This window comes from Equus caballus, chromosome 1, assembly GCF_041296265.1.
Source record: "Equus caballus isolate H_3958 breed thoroughbred chromosome 1, TB-T2T, whole genome shotgun sequence".
NCBI lineage: Eukaryota > Metazoa > Chordata > Mammalia > Perissodactyla > Equidae > Equus > Equus caballus.
In genome coordinates this window covers 38,253,571-38,275,781 of record NC_091684.1, presented here as the reverse complement: position 1 = coordinate 38,275,781, position 22,211 = coordinate 38,253,571, and the positions used below count along the sequence as shown (strand labels likewise).

Below are 22,211 nucleotides of genomic sequence, written 5' to 3'. Positions count from 1 at the left end.
CAGAATAAACGAGAAAGTCTTGATAATGGGCCAGGAGGGACTACATGACCTCTAATCTCTTCTCCTCCTTACTCTCTTCCTCAGTAGCCTGAGCACAGGATCCTGCCTCCGGACCTTTGCACATGCTATGCCCTTTGCCTGGCATACTCTTCCCCTACTTACCTACACAGTTTAGTTCCTCAACTCAACTGGCCTCTGCTCAATGTGACCTGACTAGAGTCCTTCTCTGACCACCCTGTTTTAAATGACATTCCCCCTCAGTACCTCTCAGCTTTGTTTTTGTTTATAGCACTTATTACTGCCTGACATTGTTTATTTTCTTGTAAACTTTTTTTTTTTGGTGAGGAGGATTGGCCGTGAGCTAATACCTGTCCCAATCTTCCTCTTTTTGCTTGAAGAAGGGTGGCCCTGAGCTAACATCTGTGACCATCTTTCTCTATTTTGTATGTGGGATGCCTCCGCAGCATGGCTTGAGGAGTGGTGTAGGTTTGCACTGGGGTTCTGGGCCATGAACCCCGGTTGTTGAAGCAAAGTGCTCTGAACTTCACTACACCACTGGGCCAGCCCCTATTTTTTTTATTGTCTGTTTCCTTCTACTAGAATGTGAGCTCCATGAGAATAGGATCTTTGCTTCACTGCTCTAGTCCTGTTTTGAGAACACTTGCTGGCACATTTAAGAAGGATTTAGGAGGTGTACTTTCAAAGAAGGGACTTTTAGCCTAGAAGGTGCTTTTTCCTAAAAATCTTTTAAAGACGAATTTTTTCAGCCTGCCATTTTTACCTGTGTTCAATTTTAAGACCACTTTGGGTAGGGGAGGGTACAATTGTTAATGGTATTCTATACTATATTCCTCTACTAGGAAGTTGTGGGATGAGGGCCATTTCTTGCATTACTTTTAATCTTTCACTATTTCTGGTTTTTTTCGGTTTGCAACTTTTTATTTTGACAAATTCAAAATCTGCAGAAAAGCTGCCAGAATAATTCAGTGAGCACTCATATACTTTTCACTTAGATTCACCATGTTAGCATTTTGCCACATTTGATCTCTCTGAGTACATATTATTACAATTCTCACTGAACTGTTTAAGAATTAGTTGCAGATATGACCCTTCACCTCTAAATACTTCAGTTTGTATCACCTACAAAGGAGATACAATTACCATATTCAGGAAATGTAATGGTGATACAATAGCATTATCTAATGTGCAACCCTGTCTCAATGATGTCCTTGACAGCAGTAACGTACTTTTAACAACAGGAAGGAAGTCTCAATCCAGGGAACAGTCCAGGATCACACATTCCATTTAGTTATCAAGCCTCTTTAATCTTTCTCAGTTTTTCTTTGTCTTTCATGATGTTAGCATTTTTTTTAAAAGTACTGGCCATCTGTTTTGTAGACGGTCCCTCAGTGAGGGCTTATTTTATGTTTCAGCATGATTAGAGTTATGCATTTTTGGCAGTAATATTACAGAGGTGATATTGTATCCTTCTAAGTGTGTCACCTCAGCAGGTACATGATGTCAGGTGGTCCCCTTACTAGTGATGTTAAATTTGGTCACTTAAGTAGAGTCCAACAGATTTCTCCACTCTAAAAGTACATTTTTCCCTTTGTAATTAATTCATAAATAATCTGTGGAGAGAGACTGCAAAACTGTGTAAATATCCTGCTCCCCAACAAACTTTCAGCTAACGGTTTTAGGATCCTTAGAGATTCTTGCCTGAATCCATTATACCAACGATGGTTGCAAAATGGTCATTTTCTAACTCTTTCATTGCTTATATATTTATAAGTTGGCATTCTATTATAAAGAAGAGCCTCGGCTTTCCCCATTTGTTTTTTGTTTGTATGCTTGTTTTTTGTTTTTGTTTTCTTGGTGAGGAACATTATTCCTGAGCTAACATCTGTGCCAATCTTCCTCTATTTTCTGTGTGGGACGCCGCCACAGCATGGCTTGGTGAGCACGCCTGGGATCCGAACCCGCGAACCCTAGGCCACCGATGCAGAGTATACGAACTCTGCACTGGGCAGGCCAGCCCTCTCCCCATTTGTTTTATTTGCTTGTTATAAATATGGACTCATGGATTCTTTTCTTGAAATTTCATGTGTTATAAGTTATAATCCATTACTATCTTTCATTTTTTGTTTTTAAAGATTTTATTTTTCCTTTTTCTCCCCAAAGCCCCCGGGTACATAACTGTGTATTTTTAGTTGTGGGTCCTTCTAGTTGTGGCATGTGGGATGCCACCTCAGCGTGGCCTGATGAGCGGTGCCATGTCCGGCCCAGGATCCAAACCGGCAAAAGCCTGGGCTGCTGAAGCAGAGTGTGCAAACTTAACCGCTTGGCCATGGGGCCACCCCCACTATCTTTCATTTTGATGCTCAGATTATCTTAGAGTTGGCCTATCTAACTGCTCTGATCCTTAGCATCTGGGGAGAGAAATACCTAATCCCAGGAGTAGGAAATATTTTTAGTACATTCACAGTACTTCTGAAATTTTAATTGCTTACAAATCACCTGGGGCCCCAGATTCTGCATTCCCAACAGGCTCCCTGGTGCTGCTGATGCTGACAGTCTGTGGACTGCAGTTGACATAGCGAAGGTGCCTGTAGGCTGATCTGGAAGACTTAAAATACTTCTTGCTCTCCCTGTATTAGTATGAAAAGTTCACCTCATTAACGTGGAAAAGACTGATCTTTTGAAGGGTGTATGAGCTCTGGTAGGCATGGAGGAGACAAGAGCTACACTCCAGCTACTTGATTCTGAGAAGTTATGATAATGAGGAACGCTGTATTCCCCTCACTCATGCTTACTTTTTCATTTCCCTAGAAATTCTGACCTTTCGGGGAACTGCTTCAGCTCCCAATACCTGGTATCAGGGGAAATAGTGACAACTTCAGTGGAGGATGTGTCTCTACCAGCATTCTCTGTTACTCAGACCCAACTTTGATACCACGGGAAGTTAGGCAGTTTGAGCTCCTCTTCAAAAGAAAAATGTTCATGGGGCCAGCTGGTGGTGTAGTGGTTAAGTTCACACGCTGCGCTTTGGCGGCCTGGGGTTCACAGGTTCAGATCCTGGGTGCAGACCTAGCACCGCTCGTCAGGCCACGCTGTGGTGGCATCCCACATAAAATAGAAGATTGGCACAGATGTTAGCTCAGCAACAATCTTCCTCTCTCACACACACACACACACACACACTCACGTATTTTGCTCTGGAAGAATTATGAGTTTCCTATCATTGGCAGATTTCAGTGACTTTTGGTCAAATAGTTTCCTTTTTTCCTTTTAAAGCCATTTCTAGACAGATTGTTGTTGGCGCTCTGGCCATCTGCAGTTTGTCTGCGACCATAACATTCATAGAAATTCCAAATGTGCATAGTATTTGTATTGATTAGTAATCTTATTTAATCTATTTACATTTTTGTCAGCAATCCTTTTTTTTCTGACATAATTTCATTTACCCGTCTGTCATCTGACTTTTATATTTCCCCTTACTTCATTCTATTAAGAATGGATGGGGTCTTCCTTATGGAAGGAGAGAACTTTACAAGTGAGGGCATCCCTCTGTGGAGGTCTTAGAGGATGCATCAGAAATCAGAGGACACCTAATGTTATAGACTGAATGATTGTGTCTCCCCCAAATTCCTATGTGGAAATCCTCCTTCCCAATATGATGGTATTATGAGGTGGGCCTTCAGGAGGCAATTAGGACTGGGTGAAGCCGTGAGGGTGGAGTCCTCATGAAAGGCCTCATGAGAGAGCATGTTTCCTCCGCTCTGCGCCATGTGAGGATACGATGAGTAGTCTGCTGTCTACAGCTTGCAGGAGGGCTCTCACCAGAACCCACCGGTGCTGGCATGCTGATTTCAGACTTCCAGCCTCCAGAATTGTGAGAAATCAGTTTGTGTTGTTTATAAGTCACCAGTTTATGGTGTTTTGTTATAGAAGCCTGGACTAAGACACCTGTTGATATAAAATCATATAGTCGTCCTAGCGGCTACTAGTAAGCATTGGGGGAATGAGTGAATGTGGAACCAGTGTGCACATACCAACTCATTTAGCAGAATCCTAGAGAGTTCCAAAATGAAAGTGTTGTTTGTTGTTTGTTTGTTTGTTTTAATCGCTATCATTTGTATCTTTTGCTGTTTCTGGCGTTTAGCTAGACAGCTGAGCATGGTATTAGACTTGAATAAAGCTTGGGCACTTTCTGACTTACGAATGATTCACGACTCCATACGTTCCAGTGTGCTCATAGCTCCCCCTTCTTTCCAGAAGGCTGCCCCACCACCCTGCTGAGGGTGCTAGGCACTCTCACCCTTATTGCAGAGATCTCCCTGGTGCTAGAGCCCGCTTCTCTGCCAGAGAGTGCTGTAGCTCTTGCGATCCCTTTCTTGGTCACAGCACGTACTTACATGCTCATTGAACTCTGTGGAGTTGGTAGGGGGTTTATTCTTCCTCTCTGAGTAATTATGTGTTTCAGAAGGGTGTTTAATATAGCCACACTATGAAAACATTACCTCTAAAAGCTAACCTGGAAATCTTCTCATCAGAGACATGAACAAGTAGAGACCTTTTAAGTTTTCTTTGTTGGAAGATGCCACTTGAAGATTTCTAACAGCAAACTGCATAATTGGCTTAGCCTGGTAAGAGGTGATTGTCCCACAGAGGTTCAGTGGTTGCTGTGGAAGCACTGGGCCCACAGAGCCTGTGATCTGTGTGGGCCACTGTCAGTGTACAGGGGCATGGCTGTGGCAGGGTGCCAGGCCCTGTGGAAAGCAGAAGGGCTGTCTCAGTGCCTCCAGTGCTAGCCACCTGGTACCAATTAGCCCACACCTGCTTTCTGCTGTTGGTCTCTCCCTTCTCTCTCCTGTGAGCTACTCTTAAAAAAAAAAAAATCACTGAAAACCAGAAATGTTTCAGATTCTGACTCAGATTTCTATGTATCTTAATAAGTTCTCAGAACTGTGTTTGAATTCTGGTGATACTAGTAAATGGGAGAGCAAGTCTCACCTCTTCTCGCATTCAAATATAGAAGAATATCTCATTCTGACATGGAACAGTTCTCAGACAGGTGGGCTGCTTCACAAAAACCTCCGTAGGACTATGGCAGCATCCTTCACAGAGCCCCAAACAGTGTTTAACATGTAGGTACTAGGGAGTGTTTGTTAAATAAATGATCCAGAGCAAAAAGGACTGGCAACTGAGTGCATTTTATCTTCATTTCCCATCTTAGCAGCTTTTTAAAAGCATCATTTTGATTCCAACAAACTTGGATCCCTCATTATATTTGCAATGCTTTGTTTAAACATTGCTCGAATGTCAGTCTCTGGCTGTTTATACACACACATATGCAGAGACTGACTTGCTATATCCAAACACAGAAATACCTGCTTAGTTGGCATGATTAGCTGGGGGAATTGGTTGTTAGGTTGAAGGATACACTGGAAGTTATGTGTGTCTTTAATGTTACCCAAAAAGTCTTGAGATGATTGCTTAGAGTGTTACTTCGTGACAGTGTGCCGCATTAATTTTACTGACTGTATTGCTGTAAAGGTTATTATGAATTCAGCCAGCATTTATTGAGTGTTTCCTAGGCTCACAGACCTGTCCTGGGCCCTGTCAGTCCCTGCCTTCAGCTTGTTTACCATCTGACTGGATAGACTGCATAAACACACAACATCAATACCAGTAGTAAACCAGTTAAATATCAGGTGCACGAGTCTCCAGTAGTTCTCAGAAAAGAGAGACTCAAATGAGGTGGAAAGGTGGAAGAAGGAACAGTTTGGAGGCTGGAGAATTGCAGTTGGCCATAAGGGATGGTGAAGAGAAAGAGGGAGGGTATTCCATTTAGTAGGGAGCAGCATAAGCAAAGGCTAGAGGTTGGCATTTGCCACGTGTTTGAAGGACAGTGAGAAGCCTGGTCCAGCTGTGGAGCAGAGGTTTCAAGCTGAAAAGAGCAGAGATAAGGTGATAAAGTTTGGTGCCAGGCCCCAGAGGCGTTACACTGTCACAGAGCAGAGTGGCCTGGAAGGTGCTGCAGCAGCCCCAGGACTGTCCTGGTGCAGCTCTGCGAGGTCTACCCCTGCCTCCATCTGTCATGAGCTGTGGCCTCCTGGTTGTCATGCGAACTCTCTGTGCCACGGTTTCATTTGTAAAATGAGGACAGTGATTGTATCTATCTCACAGGGTTGCTGGAAGGAATAAGAAACAATCGCGGACAGCACAGCGCTGGGTGCTTGGTAGAGCTCCTTACGTCACTGGTTCTTAGGCAGGCAAGAGCAGCCATGGTGGCTGTGCTCTGGAAGGCTGACTGTGACATGCAGGTCAGGTTGAGTGAAGCTTGAGGAGGCTTTGTGGAGTTGCCTTTTGCCCGGATGGAGTTGAAGACAGGATTTTAGAGGTGTCGTCGGATTTCCAGCCTTTACGGGAAGGCGCAGGAAAGTGTGCAAGATTACGGGTTGAGCGAAGCCATTCTTTTTTCACTGCATCTCTATTTCACAGATTTTAGGAATGATCCTGCTTGACAGTCATTCAGAAGTGATTTGATCAGAGTAATTGGCAGTGTCCCTTAATAGCCGTGGAGAACTCCGATGCTGGTCAGTTAGAGGAAGTGAATTATTGGGCCAGAAATAACTGAAAGTTTGTTTGCTGGCTTTTTTTTTTCTTGGTTAATATTTTATATTGTGTAACCAGAAGCTGCTGTGCTGACAGGGATGAGCTAGAGAATTGAATCTGAATAAATCAAAATGGAAAACAACTGGAAATATCCCTACAAGAACTGTCGTGTATAACTTCAGTAACTCATGCAAGCTAATTTTATTTGTTGTATTTACACTTTGGGTGGATAAGAAAATGGAGTGCAGCTCTCTATAAAAACAGGAATTCTGTTTCATACCTTTCCTTGAAGCTTTTCCTTCTTTTAACGATAATATTTTTAGCTGAAAGTAAGTTTAATTCATCTAGTAGAATGTTTGAATTTTTCTAAAGCTTTATGTCTTCTATCTTTGTAAAGATATGAATAAGTTGCACTTCAGTCCTATCTTCATGGTAGAAACTGGATGAAAAAAATTACAGCATGAGCATCACACCACACAAAGAATCTGCATCTTCAGAGGATAACATTACAAAACACTCACATTTTTATCACAGTTAAGTTTTACTTCCTAAGTGCTGCTTGTCTGTATTTTGATTCTGAATGTTATATGTGTTTCCACATATGGTATGGAGTGTTCTTATGTGCAATTTGAGTGGTTTCAAGGGTCAAAACTTATAAATGCTAATAGTTCTGGTCTGGCACTCCAGATACAATGCCGTGCATTTACTGACATCAACAGTTGTTCATTAGTCTGGATGATATTTGTGTCTTATAAAATATAAAAGAGATAATCAGTTAAAAGTGTGACTGTAATGTTTGAAGAAATACACCTCTCTAGGTCTTAGTCTCTGCAGTCTTTAAAATATACCATGCATATGTGTGTGTACATATATTTATATGTTTATGTATGTATATATATGTGTCAAGTAATCAACCTAACAATTTGGCTATATCTAGCACAAATTAGGTCTATGCCAGATATTATAAGTATTAATCTCTATCAGAATTCCTTTGAAGTGATCCAAAAGAATATCTAGAATTAACTGCAGTATAAATTGATTTTAAAATAACCATATTCTGGCTTATACACTTGGAAATTACATTAGTATGAATGGGGATTCACTACTCCTCCCTTTCTGTTTAGTTCAGTCAACCACCCTCTGGATCCCTTTCCTTCCTTGTCTTCCCCAGATCCGAATGTAACCATCCTTAACTGTCTCTCAGCTGCCTTCCTACACCACACTTTATCTGCAGTTGTTTAGCCTTTTGGCCAGTCCATTCGTCTGTTTGTCCTGCTCCTTTGCCAGCATGGCTGTCTGCAAATCAGTACTACTAGAAATATTTTATCCAGTTCAACTGGGTTCTCAGTGCTCTTGTGCCTGGACAGAGTCTCCCTGATTTCCCATAGCCATGGTCCTAAATTTGATCAGTTTCCTTAAATATTTTTACCCAGAGTTAGTTGAGTTGTAGTCCCTTCTTCTGGTGGAAACATCCTTGGAAGGATTTTCCCCTCCCCTACAATGCAGTTCTGGTGCTGCTGCTTCAATCTCTACCTGTGTTGTCCTAGGGCCATCTTCTCTCTGTGTGTCTGCGTCTTCACATGGCATTCTCCTTGTTCTTTTAAGGACACTAGTCCTATTGGACTAAGAGCCCAACTACTGTACTATGACCTTGTTGTAACTTGATTATACCTTCAAAGAACTTATCTTCAAATCAGGTCACATTCATAGGTTCCAGGGGTTAGCATTTCAACATATTTTTGGGGGGGACACAATTCAACCCATAGCAGGCATTTAGAATAAATCTGTGCATATTAATACCTAATATTAAATATTAAAATAATGAAGTTAATGGACAAAGTATAGAAGTGTGAAATGTTCACATTGTTGTCGAGTATGGGTTTTATAAATGTCAACTTTAAAAAGCTAAATTCTATTTATTCAGTTTTATTAATGACTAGTTTATTGTTGGATACTTCTAAAGTTAATTATTTTATATGACATAAAGACTTCATACAAGCACTCATGCCTATGCTTATAAGTTCAGTTTCTAATTACAGAAATTCTTTTCCTTTTCCAGTAGAAATGAGTACTCCACTTAAAACTTCAGACTTCATTGGTAAAAAGGATTAACGAATAAATTGTTTAGGAAATACCGTAAAGGAAATGGTGATCTACTAATTTATGATCATCAAGTTCCAATTAATTTCCTTGTCAGTATTTGTGATAAGTGTCATCCTTCTAAAATTTTAGGAAGTGATATGTCATTGTAAGTTGTTATATCAAGAACAACAATTCTTGACAAAACTTCCTTTTTAAAAGCATAAGTGAATACAAGTAATTACCTCTCATCCTTGGATTTTTGTGCAGTTTTCTCAATGTAGTAAATTAAAATGTCAATATTCAAATGATCTAATAGCAAAGCCTCCTCTCTTGTAATTCAACCATGTAGATAGTGAATGGGCCTCAGTCTTGATGACTTGCCTGAAAAGTACTTTGAAACTCTTTTCCCTTGTTCACAGATTGTTCTTGTTTGCATATAACAGTCATCCAAAAAGCCAGAAGGGGAGCATATCATCAGTACCTGTCAGCTGTGTCACTTTCTTCGTTTAGCATTCTAGAAATAGAAGCATCCTTCCTGCTCCTTAGACTGTCTGGCCAGGTCTGGTACCCACACTTGCAGTATCCTTATTCAAATGTGTCCTCTCTTATTGCAGCTGCTGTCCTTCAAAAGAGATGGTATGGTGAACTCTCACCACCCTCTCATTCTGGGCTTCTTCTCAGACCAGGATCTAGTCTGCTGAGGCTGGCCACAGTGAGGCTGGAGTTGACATATACGCACACTCCAGCATGACTTCCCCAGGTCAGGCCTGCTTGCAGCACTGTCTGTAAGTATGTAAGCAGATAGCTTACCCCTCGAAGCCCTGTGTTTTCTCTTAGATGAGCACTTTAGAACCCCAGGTAGAATGGGAAAATACTTTCTCTTTAAATGTCACTAGATCTGTTTAGTATCTTGAAGTCAGAGGTAAGAGACTAAGCCTGTTTTTTGGTAAACAGGAGAGAATGTTTTTGTTTAATATTCCTTTTTTCTTTGTTGGTAGACTTTCTCCATTGTGACATAGGAGAAAGACTAGATTATACAACCCTGTACAAGGAAGAATAAAAGTTTCTGACTCTCTGAGCTGTTTCATGATGATGATGATGGTATCACTACCTTCCAGAAGTTAAGCCACTATATTCTACTCATTGCCTGGAAAATAGAAATCATAGAGTTAGGTTAAGATGTTGCACTAGAAGTGTTCTGGTTTGAAACTGTCATCAAGAGCTTATTGGAATTGTAGAAATTATCAACCCTGGGATACAGGAAAATTTTTAATCGCTATCATCCATACATGTTCACAGGGATATTCTCAAGGTCACGAGTTGGCAAACTACAACCCAAGGGCCAAATCTGGCCCACTGCCATTTTCTTAAATAAAATTTTATTGGAATACAGCTACATCCATTTGTTTACATATTGTTCTGGCATTTTTGGCCATATATGAGCAGAGTTGAGTAGTTGCGACAGAAACCATATGGCCCACAAAAGACTAAAATTTTACTATCTAACCCATTACAGATAAAATTTGCTGACCCCTGCTCTAGCTGATGCTTCCAAATTGTACAACCATATAATTGAAGAACTTCAAAGCCCATTAGAGATTATGTATCCCAAGTCTAAAGTGATTTTATGGATGGGCAGATCAAGGCTCATGAAGTGACTTGCCGAAGGTCTTACTGTTTGCTGGTGATTTTCTTTTTCTTTTTTAAAAGGAAGATATTTTTCCAATAACTTTTTTTAAATTGTGATAAAATGTATGTAACATAAATGTTATCATTTAACCATTTTTAAGTGTACAGTTCAGTGGCATTAAGTACATTCATATTGTTGTATGACCATCACCACCATCCATCTCCAGAACTTTTTCATCTTCCTGAACTGAAACTCTATATCCATTAAACAATAATTGTCTGTCTCCCCTCCCCCTAGTCCCTGGCAACCACCATCCTACTTTCTGTCTCTATGAATTGGACTACTCTAGATACCTCATGTAAGTGGAATCATACAGTATTTGTCTTTTTGTGACTAGCTTATCCATAACTTGTTTAATTGAAGGAAGTATGCTTTACAGAAACAGGGAAATTCTAGCCTTGTCCCTGCTGATCCAACACTTGGCTTGGCCCAGGGTGAGCTAGCTGATCAACTTTTCTTAATGGCCTCAGCTCTAAAATGGTACATTTTGGTATCTTTCTTTGAAGAATATACACAGTATCATGATATTGGTCAATTAAAGCAAAACAGGAAGATCCTAAAATTTACAGTGGAATTTGTTGTTGTTAGTGCCATCAAGTCGATTCCATCTCCTAGTGACCCTGTGTACAGCAGAGCAGAACCCTACCTGGTCTTTTTGTGCCATCCTGTCACCTTTGGCGCTATATCAGACAGTGCTTCGCTGCTATTCATAGAGTTTTCATGGCCCATTTTTTTTGAAAGTGGATGGCCAGGTCCTTCTTCCTAGTCTGTTTCAGTCTGGAAGCTCTGCTGAAACCTGTCAACTGTGGGTGACCCTGCTGATATTTGAAAAGCCAGTGGCATAGCTTTCAGCATCACAGCAACATGCAGCCATCACAGTATGACAACCGACAGACTGGTGGTGTGGTTCCCTGGCCAGGAAAGGAGCCTGGACCATGGCTGTGAGAACACCAGATCTTAACCAGTAGACCACCAGGGCTAGCTTTACAGTGAAATAGTCACAAAATATTAATTTTGAAGTTCAGGTTTTGCTTCCAGTATTTTTGTACAAGAGAGCACAAATTAATACTCAGAAAGTAAATTTGTGGGCATTGGAATTAGAGGGTAGACAAAGGATGATAATTCAGGTCTCATTACCACTCCTGGTAGGATCAGAGCACACTTCTCTGGCGACTAGTTCAGAGTTTGCCCAATTCTGTGTCTCCCTGCCCTACACAGTGGTGCCCACGCACTGCCCACATCTTGCCCTTTCCACTTCCCTTTTTTGTGTTCCTTGCTCATCGTTTTTCTGTTTTCATAAAGTTATTCCAGACAGGGTAGGATATAATAGATTATGTTTTAGTTTACGAAATATGTCACATTTCAGTCCTGCCTGCCTAAGACTATACCCAGCTCACTCAATTGGAGTTTTCAATGTTCATAAAACTCTTTCGACTTCTGTGTACATCCTATTTCTTAAGTTCATCTTGAGATGAGTAATTTAAGCCATGATTTTCATATTTTACTCATTTACCACTTAGAGAGTAACCTTATTTAAAAATTCTTGTAGGGGGAGGAAGGGCACCTGGTATGGAAGTTAGGTGACTAACTGTTGCCTCCGTGTACATCCTAAAAGCAAATAAATTGTACTAAGGCGTTTGTTCTATTTGTTTATCACCATGCCTTAAATTGTGTCCTATGTTTCATTGTTGTTTTGTCCGAAGAGCAGGGAAGGATATAGATATGAAATTCTTAAAATTAGTTCAGCAAGCATTTGTTTGCTTACTGTGTATGAAGTGCATTACTTGTATCATCTCATAGAATCCTCTTGAAAACTCCTATGAGACGTGTACTTTTTTTTTTTTTTTTTGAGGAAGATTAGCCCTGAGCTAACTGCTCAGGTGCCAATGTTAAAAAACAAAAGTCTTCTTTTTTCTGAGGAAGACTGGCCCTGAGCTAGCATCCGTGCCCATCTTCCTCTACTTTATATGTGGGATGCCTGCCACAGCATGGCTTGCCAAGCGGTGCCATGTCCACACCCAGGATCTGAACTGGTGAACCCCAGGCCGCCGAAGCAGAACATGCGCACTTAACCACTGCACCGCTGGGCCGGCCCTGAGACATGCACTTTTATTATATACATTTAGGTGATGAGAAAACTGAGACACAGAATAGTTATTTGCCCTAGGATACATAGCCAGTAAGAGGTTGTGCCAGAATTTGAACCTGGGCTGTCTTGACTACAAAGTCAGATTTCATTTATTTGCTTGTTCATTTGTTCATTCATTCATTCATTCAGCAAATACTTAATGGCAGCCTACTATGTTTTAGGCTTGATTCTAATGATAAAAGCCTTGCCCTCATGGAGCTTATGCTCTGCTAACCACTTTCTATGCAGCCGTCTTGTATTCGCATTAGTCATCTAATCTAAGATGCTTTGATGCTGGTGCTTTTTTTTAACTTCTTATCAAGAAGGTATCAAAGGAAGCTTTGATAACTGCCAGGAGGTTTTCCAGTCAACTAGAATAACCCCTTTCTAGAGTGAAGACAAAAACTATTTCTTTCTTCTTGAACTATCAAGGACAAGTTATCCCAGCTTCTGAGACTATTGTAGGGTTTATCATGCAGAAGATAGACAATTAAGTATGTCTGTCTTGGGGCTGGCCCCATGGCCGAGTGGTTAAGTTTGCACACTCTGCTTCGGTGGCCGAGGGTCTTGCCAGTTTGGATCCTGGGTGGGGACATGGCACCGCTCATCAAGCCATGCTGAGGCAGCGTCCCACATAGCACAACCAGAGGCACTCTCAACTAGAATATACAGCTATGTACTGCGGGGCTTTGGGGAGGAGGAGGAGGAGGAGAAGAAGAAGAAGAAAAAAAAAAAAGATTGGCAACAGATGTTAGCTCAGGTGCCAATGTTAAAAAAAAAAAGAAGAATATCTATCTATACCTATCTTATAGCTAATGTCCTCCTGCTCTAATTTAGGCCAATTTTTGCTTAGCTTTTCTGCAAACCTGAACAAAAATGCATCAGTATCTTAGTCATTAAGTCTTTGAATAGTTGAAGACAATATGAACACACTAATTTGGCTTTTGTTTTCAAGAGTTGTTTTGTTTTTGTTTTTGGTCCAAGATGGAATTACAAAGTGAAGTATAAGAGAGAAGGTCATCTAAGTGGTTTGCCATCTCCTCTTTCAGATACGCTTTCCTTCTCCATGCTGGCTCCCCAGCCTCCCAGCCAGCAAAGCGTTATGGTTAATACCCTGCTAAAGTGTTAACTCATAACTTCAGCCTTGTGTCCTTCCTTGGCCTTTCTCCCTTCCTATGGACTAAGAAGTCTACTAATCCTGGCAAGCTGGGAACCCATAGCTCAAGAGATGGCTCATGAGGGCTTAATTATGACCCCACCTGAGGAATTTGCATTTTAATGGAAAACATTTCTGCTACCCGTTCAGTCAAGGGGAGTGAATAAAGATTTCACCAACCACTTCTGCAATGTTGAACTAACCCAAATTATTAGACATATGTGGGGAACTAGTTTTCTTTGTATGACTTTGAATTGCTTAGTAAAATATTTAGGTTTCTCCATCTTGTTTTTAAAAATTGGATGTGATGGCTATTGAGTTCAGGGGAAGGAGTGCTTTCTGATGGTTGTGTTCCTTACTGAATGCCCTGTCCTAGATCCATTGCCCTGCCCTGCCTGGAGTGTCTTATTCATTCTACATTCTTGGGATATATCTTAGTATGAGGACCTCTGCTGGGTGGAACAGGATTACTAGGTACTATTCTGCTGGTGGTCCACAGAACTACTACTTATACCTTGTATTTTGACAGTCCTTTACAGTTTACAATTTAAAAAACATTTCTCACTTATCTCATTTAATCTTCTATGTGCTCATTATAACAACCCACAAGTATATAAAGAAAATCTTCCCTGTAGACCAGTGATTAAGATGATAATATTAACCTCAATTTTCATAGGAAGAAAATGAAGCCAAGGGAAGTCAAGTGACTTGTCCTGACTAAAAATCAGGTTCTCTTGACTCTGGGTCCAGCGTCCGTCCTTCTACACCATAGCTACCTGTAAAATCAGGACCTTTTCAATTCACGTGCCTAGTCTTCTCTGATTGTTTATGTCACTAAGTTTCTATATTGCATTTCCTCCAATTGAATTTCTTATCTTTTTTTGGTAGCACATTTTTTTCTAACTTTTCTATAATCACTCCTAACATTAGAATCATCTATGTTCAGATTTGATGGAATATTCTTGAGTCATTTGTCTGTTTATGATCCTCAGGGATTTATTCTGACCTCCCAGAATAATAGTTGTGGTTCTATAATGATGTTTTAAAATATCATAGCCCTGATAGTTGGAGTAAATCCAGGTTTTCCTTATAGTCTGCTCCTATTTTAGTTACATTCTCTGTTCTTGCAGTATAACTAGAATTTGTTCCAGCCAACTGTTGACACCACAGTAAAGAAACTACAGCTAGTTTTTTCTGCCTCTCAAAGGAGAAAAAATTTTTGTTGGTCTGTGTCTTTAGCATAATGTATTTAAAGCACCTTAAAACACTTACTTAGCTAGTTGCACAGTCTTTCACAGACTAACCTTGTCCCTATACCTAATGCTATTTGTCTGTATTCACTTTTAGTATATTGACTTAATTTCTCTCTTTTTTTCTGGCTTTCTCACTTATTTTTCATATCCATAGCTTTTGGTATTTTGCCTTGCTGTTTTTGTAACTGACACGAGTCTTAAGCATGTAGGACTAATTTCTTGACCACCCATAGTATGCCTTCCTTCAACGGGAGTTTTTGTCATTTGATCATGTTCCATTTAACATGTTATTAATAAATTTGGTGTATTGCTCCATCTTTTTTCTTGTGGATAAGTCTCTACTCCCTGGTGTGACTTTAATTAGTAGTCCTAGAGGACATGGATTATGCCTTAACACATCCTTTGTAAAGACCCCTCAAAGAAGAAACCAAAGAAAGAATACAGGGTATGTCTTAATGTGTGTGCAGATACTCGGCTTTTCAGTCAATATTTATTTGAGTGTTTACCATTTGCCATCCACTCTGCTAGGGCTGCACAGTCAAGCGATGGATCCACTGGGCTTACACGCTAGTAGAAGGTTCAGACAAGTAAACCAGATAATCCAAGATGGTGTTATATGGGACTTGAGAGAATGAGTTATTATGTATGTATGTGGTATACGTGTATCCAGGAGGCTCCTCAGCAGCTTTGAGGTGTCTGGGAAGGTGGCCTTTGACATCATCTGATACCTAAAGGATAAATAAGGATTGGCCAGATTTAGCAAGGGTGGGGAAGGATAAGGGGATTGGGACAGGGTGCTCATTTGAAAGAAGACCTGTCTCTAGCTAGAGGGTAAAGAGGTTCATTATGGCTGCAACATGTAGATCAAGGGAGGGGGATCCCGGATGTGCTTATTAAGTGTTTGGGCTTTCTCCTAAGAACAAGGGTTTTTTAAGCCAGGGAGCAGCATGATCAAATGTGTAGTTAGAAAGCGTCCTCTGGCTGTGCAGTGGGGAGTGGTTTGGCAGAGAAGAGCTATAGGGAGGCTACTTAAGAGTTCAATGAAGTAATAGAGGGTAGAGATGATAGTGATCTGAAACCAGGGTAGGTTAAGTGGAAGGATTCAAGAGACAGTTAGCAGAGAGAGTCCTTGAGAATTATTGATTGCAGGGGAGGGGGCATTAAGAGATAAAGAGACATGGTCAGGGGTGATTGGAAGTCCTTCAGTTCTCTGTTCCCTTCCCACTCCTGCATCATTGATTTTAGGCAACCATAGATTTTTAGCTGTAGTATCCATGGCCATAAAATAAATACATTTGGGTCCAGTAGGACACTTTAAATTTTGATGTTTTCTGAAATCTCTGTAGGAAAACTTTTAGAATACAGAGGGTAGTTTTATGTTGGAGATACTCTATGTTAAAAGATTAAATAGCATACTTAGGCTATAAAATAATTTATGATAATGAAAAAGTCGTTTAATATTTCAGGGAAATGGTAAAATATAACCCTATTTTTAAAATGTTATGCTATTAAACATCAATTCATTGATGCTACATTTATTAGGCAAGGAAGGAATGTCAACTTCCCAGTATGGAATTACCCATCCATTGCCCAGCCTTAACTGAAATAAAAATCTACATAAAATATAAAGTAATGAAAACATTTCTTAGGTATACACATAGCTCCAGGTAGTTCCATGGGTTATCAGGAGCTATTAATGGGTTTCCTGGAAGAATCTGGATCAATAATCAAATGAAACAAGTTACCGCTTTGGGCTTATCCTTTGCTAGGAAGTCACCAGTGGCCAGTTCACTTCTAATACCATCTAGGCAGTTATTTCCCTCCCTCCCTTCATCCATCCTTCTCTCCCTTTGTTCTTTTATTTTCTTTTAAGTTAATTTGTTTCTTACCAGAACTTCCTTAAATGCTTGGCTTGAGAATTCTCTTGAGAAGTGTAAAGAATATGGAACTGGCACCTTTGTTTTGGTCTTGACTCTGCCAAAAGAAGCTGAGATTACGAATTTGCTACTTCTCAGGATCTTGGTTTCTACAGCTATAAAATGAGAAAGCTGAAGCAGATTAGTCACAAGCGGACTACCAGCTCTGATTCTTCCATCTGCGTATTCTTTTTGCTGGACCTGTACATCCAGTTGCTTCCAGGCCTTTGTTTACTTGACGGTGCCACTGGTACTTGAGATTGGTTATCAGCGCCACCACCTCCTATTGAAGCTTCTGTAGTTTGTTCCAGCCCCCACCATCAGAACCAAGGGACTGAGGGATAAGTTACTGGAAAGCAGCCCCAGGGGAGGAGGAGAGGCAGCTGCAACTCCAATGTTTAAATGACCTACACGTAGCTCAGGAAACTTGCCCCTTCGTAGCATTTCCTTCTTGCCATTTCTTTTATTATTTTTTTTACCAGACAAATGTTTGAATTTTTTTGTTTTGTTCTGTTTTCCTTTTTGTGTGTGTGTATTTTCTTCTTGGAATGGGAAAGGTGGGGTGGTTGCTGAAGAGGGGAAAGGAGAAACAACCAAACATTTTACTACAAACTGTGTGCCTCCAGGGACACAAAGCACACATTTCCTTAAAGGTAGTGATTCTCTCCCCCACCCGCAAGTCTGTCATCGCAGTTTCAGTTAGGACAACCCCACCTCCACATCTCTCTTCAGGTTCTGCTCTCTAGCACATTGGAAGCCCTCCCTGCATTGCTGATCTAAGTCCTCCGAACACCCGTGCCCACACTCACCTCCTCAGTGAATGCTGCTTGACCTCACTTGCTGGTGATTACCAATCAATCACATTTAAGCCCCCTAGACTTCATTGCTATTCTTTAAAAATATATTTAACATAGGTTCAGATGCAAAATCAGAAGATACCAAGTCATACTGTGTATGTTGTAGTATATACAGTAATATCTTCCCTTACATATTTTAAATACATTAGAAGTAGGGTGACTTTTCACGTATTGATCTGTTTAGTCTCCGAGATGAAAGGTCTGAAGAGTAATCCTTCAGCTATAAAGTCATTTGACCTGACTTGTTTTCTGTGCTCATTGTGATTGCTGTGACTTATTGAAGTTGATCCCAGCTTTGAAATTGGCATGTATACTTTTTCAAAATGGTTCTTATAAGGACTATAAAAATGTGGTCATTGAAAGCTATTTCAGAAAATGTATTGCTCTTGCTATGATATTAAAAATGGTAATTTTTAAAATTTTATGTCCACTCTGCATGTTTAATTATAAATTGGATATTTTTAAAAGCTATCTTGGTCTACTTCTTTGTGTGTTTTAAATTTGGAATGGATCTTTGAACAGCTGTACAGCTGCTGGACCAGTGGTCATTGGGTCCGTTGGTTTGCCATGAGAGCCATCACCACAGGCTGTCTCCCTGGTAGTAAGGAAGGTGTCTTGGTCAACTGGAGGTAAAACAAATACTTTGCATTAATCACTCCCCCCTTTACTGTCAGCTCCCTGACCATCACTGCTCAGACCATCACGGAAGCAAAGATGATGTAATTGTAACATCTTTTCCTCTTTATTATACACAAGATTGAAGCTGCCCTTTGCTAATTCTCTTTGAGATGTCCATTCTAACGTGTGTTTTATCGATGGAGACCACACTGCTTTGCCTGCTACCCTAGGATTACTGGATTGCAGTCTTCCAAGAAGCAAAGAATCAGGTCTAATTTATGTTTAGCAAAATAGTGGTTGTAGTAGAAATTTGTAAGTTTGTGGAATGCAGTAGAATAGGATTGAATGACTGTGAGGAATCCTTTAATGCATGCTTTTCAGCAATTCTTTTTGCAATGAATGTTCTCTTGTCCATCTCAAAGTCCACTAAAAGAGCACTGGGGGGTTTTGTTTGTTTTGTTTTGAACCTTGCAAACAGTGGTAACTCTTTACCTTTCCACTAACACCCCCACCCCGCTCCCTCTTGCTTACAGTTGTCAAATGTCATGATCTCTGGACCCACCCCACAGTAACAAGTTCGTTAGTGATTTTTAAATACGGTGCAAATCAAGGGATGTCCATCCCGCTGCGGCCCACATGGGACTGGCTTGGGGAAGACGCAGCCGAGTAGACAGTTTCTCAGGGTGACTCATTCTCAACACTGACCGTTGTTTTTACATCCGCCAGGGAAAATATACCAGACATTGTTATGATGAAAACAACCGAGAGAGGCTGGTGGTGAGAAGACCCGAGGTAGAATTTGGCCAGAGCTGCGCGTCGCCCGGGAGCTGCGGCGGCGGGGCGGGCGGGGCGTCGGCGGCACCTGTGAGGCGCGCGGGCGGCGGGCGTGGCCGGGGGCGTGGCCGGCGGCGGCGCCGGCGGTTGGAAGGGGGTGGAGTTGCCCTTGGAGGCGGCACCGGCCCTGGGCCCCGAGGCCCGCCGCGCCCTATCGGGCCCGAGCCGAGTGGCCCCGCGGAGCCGGCGCGCTCCCGCCTGCAGGGGGAGGGCGGACGGGGCGCGGGGACCGGCCAGGCCGCGGCGGGCGCTGTTTCTCTTTCACTTTCCTTCCCTCTGAGGCCGGCGCGCTGGCGGGCGAGGAGCGGCGGCGGCCGCGGCCGCGGGGTAGGTCCTGGGCGGGCTCGGGAGCTGCCGAGTGGCCGGACTGCGGCCGCCCCCGCGCTCCCCGCCCGAGTTGGCGCCCGGGGCGAGGGGCACCTCCTGGCACCTGCCGCGGCCGGCGCCGCCGGGAGCCCGGGGAGCCCGCGGGGGCGGGGGCGGGGGCGGGGGCGGGCCGCAGTCTCTGGGCTTCGGAGCCGCGCTCTCCCCTCGGGGCGGCGGGCGGCGGGCGGCGGGGGCCGGGGAGGCGGCGCGTCCTCCTCCGCGCAGCGCGGCGGCCCGAGCGGCGCGGCGGCCGGGCCCGGGCACCTGCCGGCGGGCGGGGCGGGCTTGCGTGGGACCGCCCAGGGCCTGCCGCCGGCTCCCGCCGGGGCGGCGGAAAAGTTCCCTTCTGGCCCGGCCCTGCAGGGACTTGCTTCCTTTAACTGTCTCGCTGACAGGGCTCTCGGGCTTACGGGCTGGACCCGCCCCCGGTCGGGCCGTGCATTTCCTCTTTGAGAGGACTTTCCTTTACTTCCCGGCAAACCTGTGGGAAAGGCAGGGCCGTGAATCCCAGTGTCTGGAAGGGGAAGCTGAGCCCCGGGCACGGATGTGCGGAGCCTGGCCAAGGGCTTCCAGCGCGGAGGCCGGACTCCAGAGCCCTGCCTGTCGTCTCTGCGCGCTCTCTTGCACCCTAGGCACGTTTTCCCGAGCGGATAGGATGCTTCCACGCAGAGCCTATTCCGTGCACATTGTCAGTGGCGGTGTGTCCAGGGAATGATGCCTTTGACCTTTCCGGTTGCTTTATGCTTGCCTATGAGCTAACAGCTAGGACAGGAGGAAAGTTCCTGTTTATCGAGTTAACTTAGGAAATCAATACCTTCTTTCGTGTTGTGTTTTCTAAGAGGACACATTTGTTGCAAGAAACTTTTTAAACTTTTTTTTTTTTTTTTAGTAATCTGTGTACAAGCCAATTATGCTAAACATTTTTGGGAAAAAATGACATTTAGTTTTTACTGTGTGCTAACTCTATGTATATTGTCTCATTTAATCCTCACCACTCTAGAAAACTGGCACTCTTATTTTCATTTTACAGTCAAAATAGCTGAGATTTAGGATAAGTAACATTGCCCAGGTTATACGTTTACCAAATGTGACTGGTTTCTCTCAAAGATTTTGCCATCCTCTAATGGAGGAGATAAAGAGTGAATGTAACTGTAAATCAAAATAAAGGGAAAATGTAATAGGAGAGAAGTAAGGGTCTAAAAGGGAGAGATTACACTGAGGATAATCAGCGTAGCTTTTTGTATGGAGAAGGGTTTTGAAGGATAGGTAGGATGTAGAGCCTGCAGAGTGGACTGTGGGAGAGAGTGATCCTTTCGGTTTGTCTGAAGAAAAGTGTGGAAAGGTGTGTTAGGGTCACCCTGTGAAGGGTCTCATATGACAAGCTAAGAAATATAAACACGTTTCTGTTGTAAAGAGGAGACACTGACATTCTTTGAGAAGAGGACTCAAATGTGATGGAATAAAATCAGCCTTGCAGAATATAAGGTGGGCTGCAGTTGGAGAGGTACTGTTGAGGTAGGGCGGCTGCGGATGGAATGGAAAAGGACGCGAACTTGATTGGACTACTCACTGGGTGTGGGGTACAAAGTGGAAATAGCGTTTTGATAGGGAAGATAATGACTTCAGTTCTGAATCTTTTAACTTGTATTGGCAGGAACTCCTAGTCAAGCAGATAGTTAAAGTGCATTACTGGAGAGGGAAGGAAATCAAAACTGGCGGTAATAGCCTTGGGTGTCATTTGTACAGAGGTGATAGTTGAGGCCCCGGGATTGGGTGAATTTGTCATTATTCTGAATTAAATAATAACAGTTGTACAAATTAATGTTACGATGAGGGAAACGTTCTCTTCACCTGTTCACCCAATTTGGAACATGTAACATGTGCTGCTAAGATAATGATATTAATACGGTATGAGGAATTTGACACCTTTTTCTCTCATCTTTTTAAAATTTTTGTGGAGACAGATATGGAAAAGCAGAACCACCAAAAGGAGTGATGACCAGTGATCTCATGATAAATCTGGATGTCAGTTCTCATGCCTCAGGACATCCAGTTGGGAACTCCACACCAGCTCCTGGCATCAGACTTTCATCTACTTAATACCCCTCTTTGCCTGTACTACTAAAGCCAGTTATAGCTGACCACGAATGGCTACCCAAAGGAAACACTTGGTAAAAGATTTCAATCCTTACATCACCTGCTATATCTGTAAAGGGTATCTGATCAAGCCAACTACAGTGACCGAATGCCTCCATACCTGTAAGTATCCTTTTATGTCATCTATCCCTCCAAAGTCATCAGTTGCGTGTTCTCTTTTAAAACCACACATTTTCTTTTTATCTAGATTTTAACTTTTAAAGCAATGAGTATTCTAAGAATTAACTTTGAATTTATTTTCAGGATTGAATATATTTGTCATTAGGATACCTGTGACATGAAATTTTTCTTGTGTTATTTAAATCTTAATAGGTGACTTTCATCTGATTTTAAAATGTTCTAAAAAAATCGTAAGCATATTATTGGTTATAGTTTTTTAATTAAGATGTGCATACTTTAATTCTTTGCTTTTTTTTTTAAACCACTTTATTGAGGTATGGTTGAAATACAAAAAGCTATACATATTTAATGTATGCAGCTTGATGAGTTTAGAGATAAACGTATGCCCGTGCAACCATTACTGCATCTATGCCATA

General features: G+C 42.1%; 1 protein-coding gene and 1 long non-coding RNA gene across 12 annotated transcripts in view; one reads left to right on the top strand and one right to left on the bottom strand.

Annotated features, from left to right (window-relative positions):
* PCGF5 (polycomb group ring finger 5) overlaps positions 1–22,211 on the top strand; it is a 117,037-nt gene that overhangs the window by 32,964 nt on the left and 61,862 nt on the right. For 4 of the 10 annotated variants that reach the window (XM_070262290.1, XM_070262256.1, XM_070262268.1 and 1 more), the window contains exon 2: positions 21,483–21,777. In XM_070262290.1, coding sequence (XP_070118391.1) covers positions 21,666–21,777 — 112 coding nt within the window. In that variant the 5' untranslated portion in view covers positions 21,483–21,665. Of the gene's footprint in view, positions 1–9,314; positions 9,486–19,295; positions 19,480–21,482; positions 21,778–22,211 lie in introns of those variants that run through there. The other 6 variants (XM_070262286.1, XM_070262254.1, XM_023642803.2 and 3 more) reach the window with 3 other exon arrangements.
* On the bottom strand, positions 5,558–19,204 carry LOC111773883 (uncharacterized). Of its 2 annotated transcripts, XR_002808563.2 has the most exons (4): positions 19,024–19,204; positions 16,817–16,901; positions 15,434–15,655; positions 5,558–9,847 (listed from the first exon to the last, which is right to left on the bottom strand). It is a non-coding gene; the product is annotated as an uncharacterized lncRNA (long non-coding RNA). The 2 variants fall into 2 exon arrangements; XR_011437059.1 differs by lacking the exon at positions 15,434–15,655 and having other exon boundaries at positions 19,024–19,193.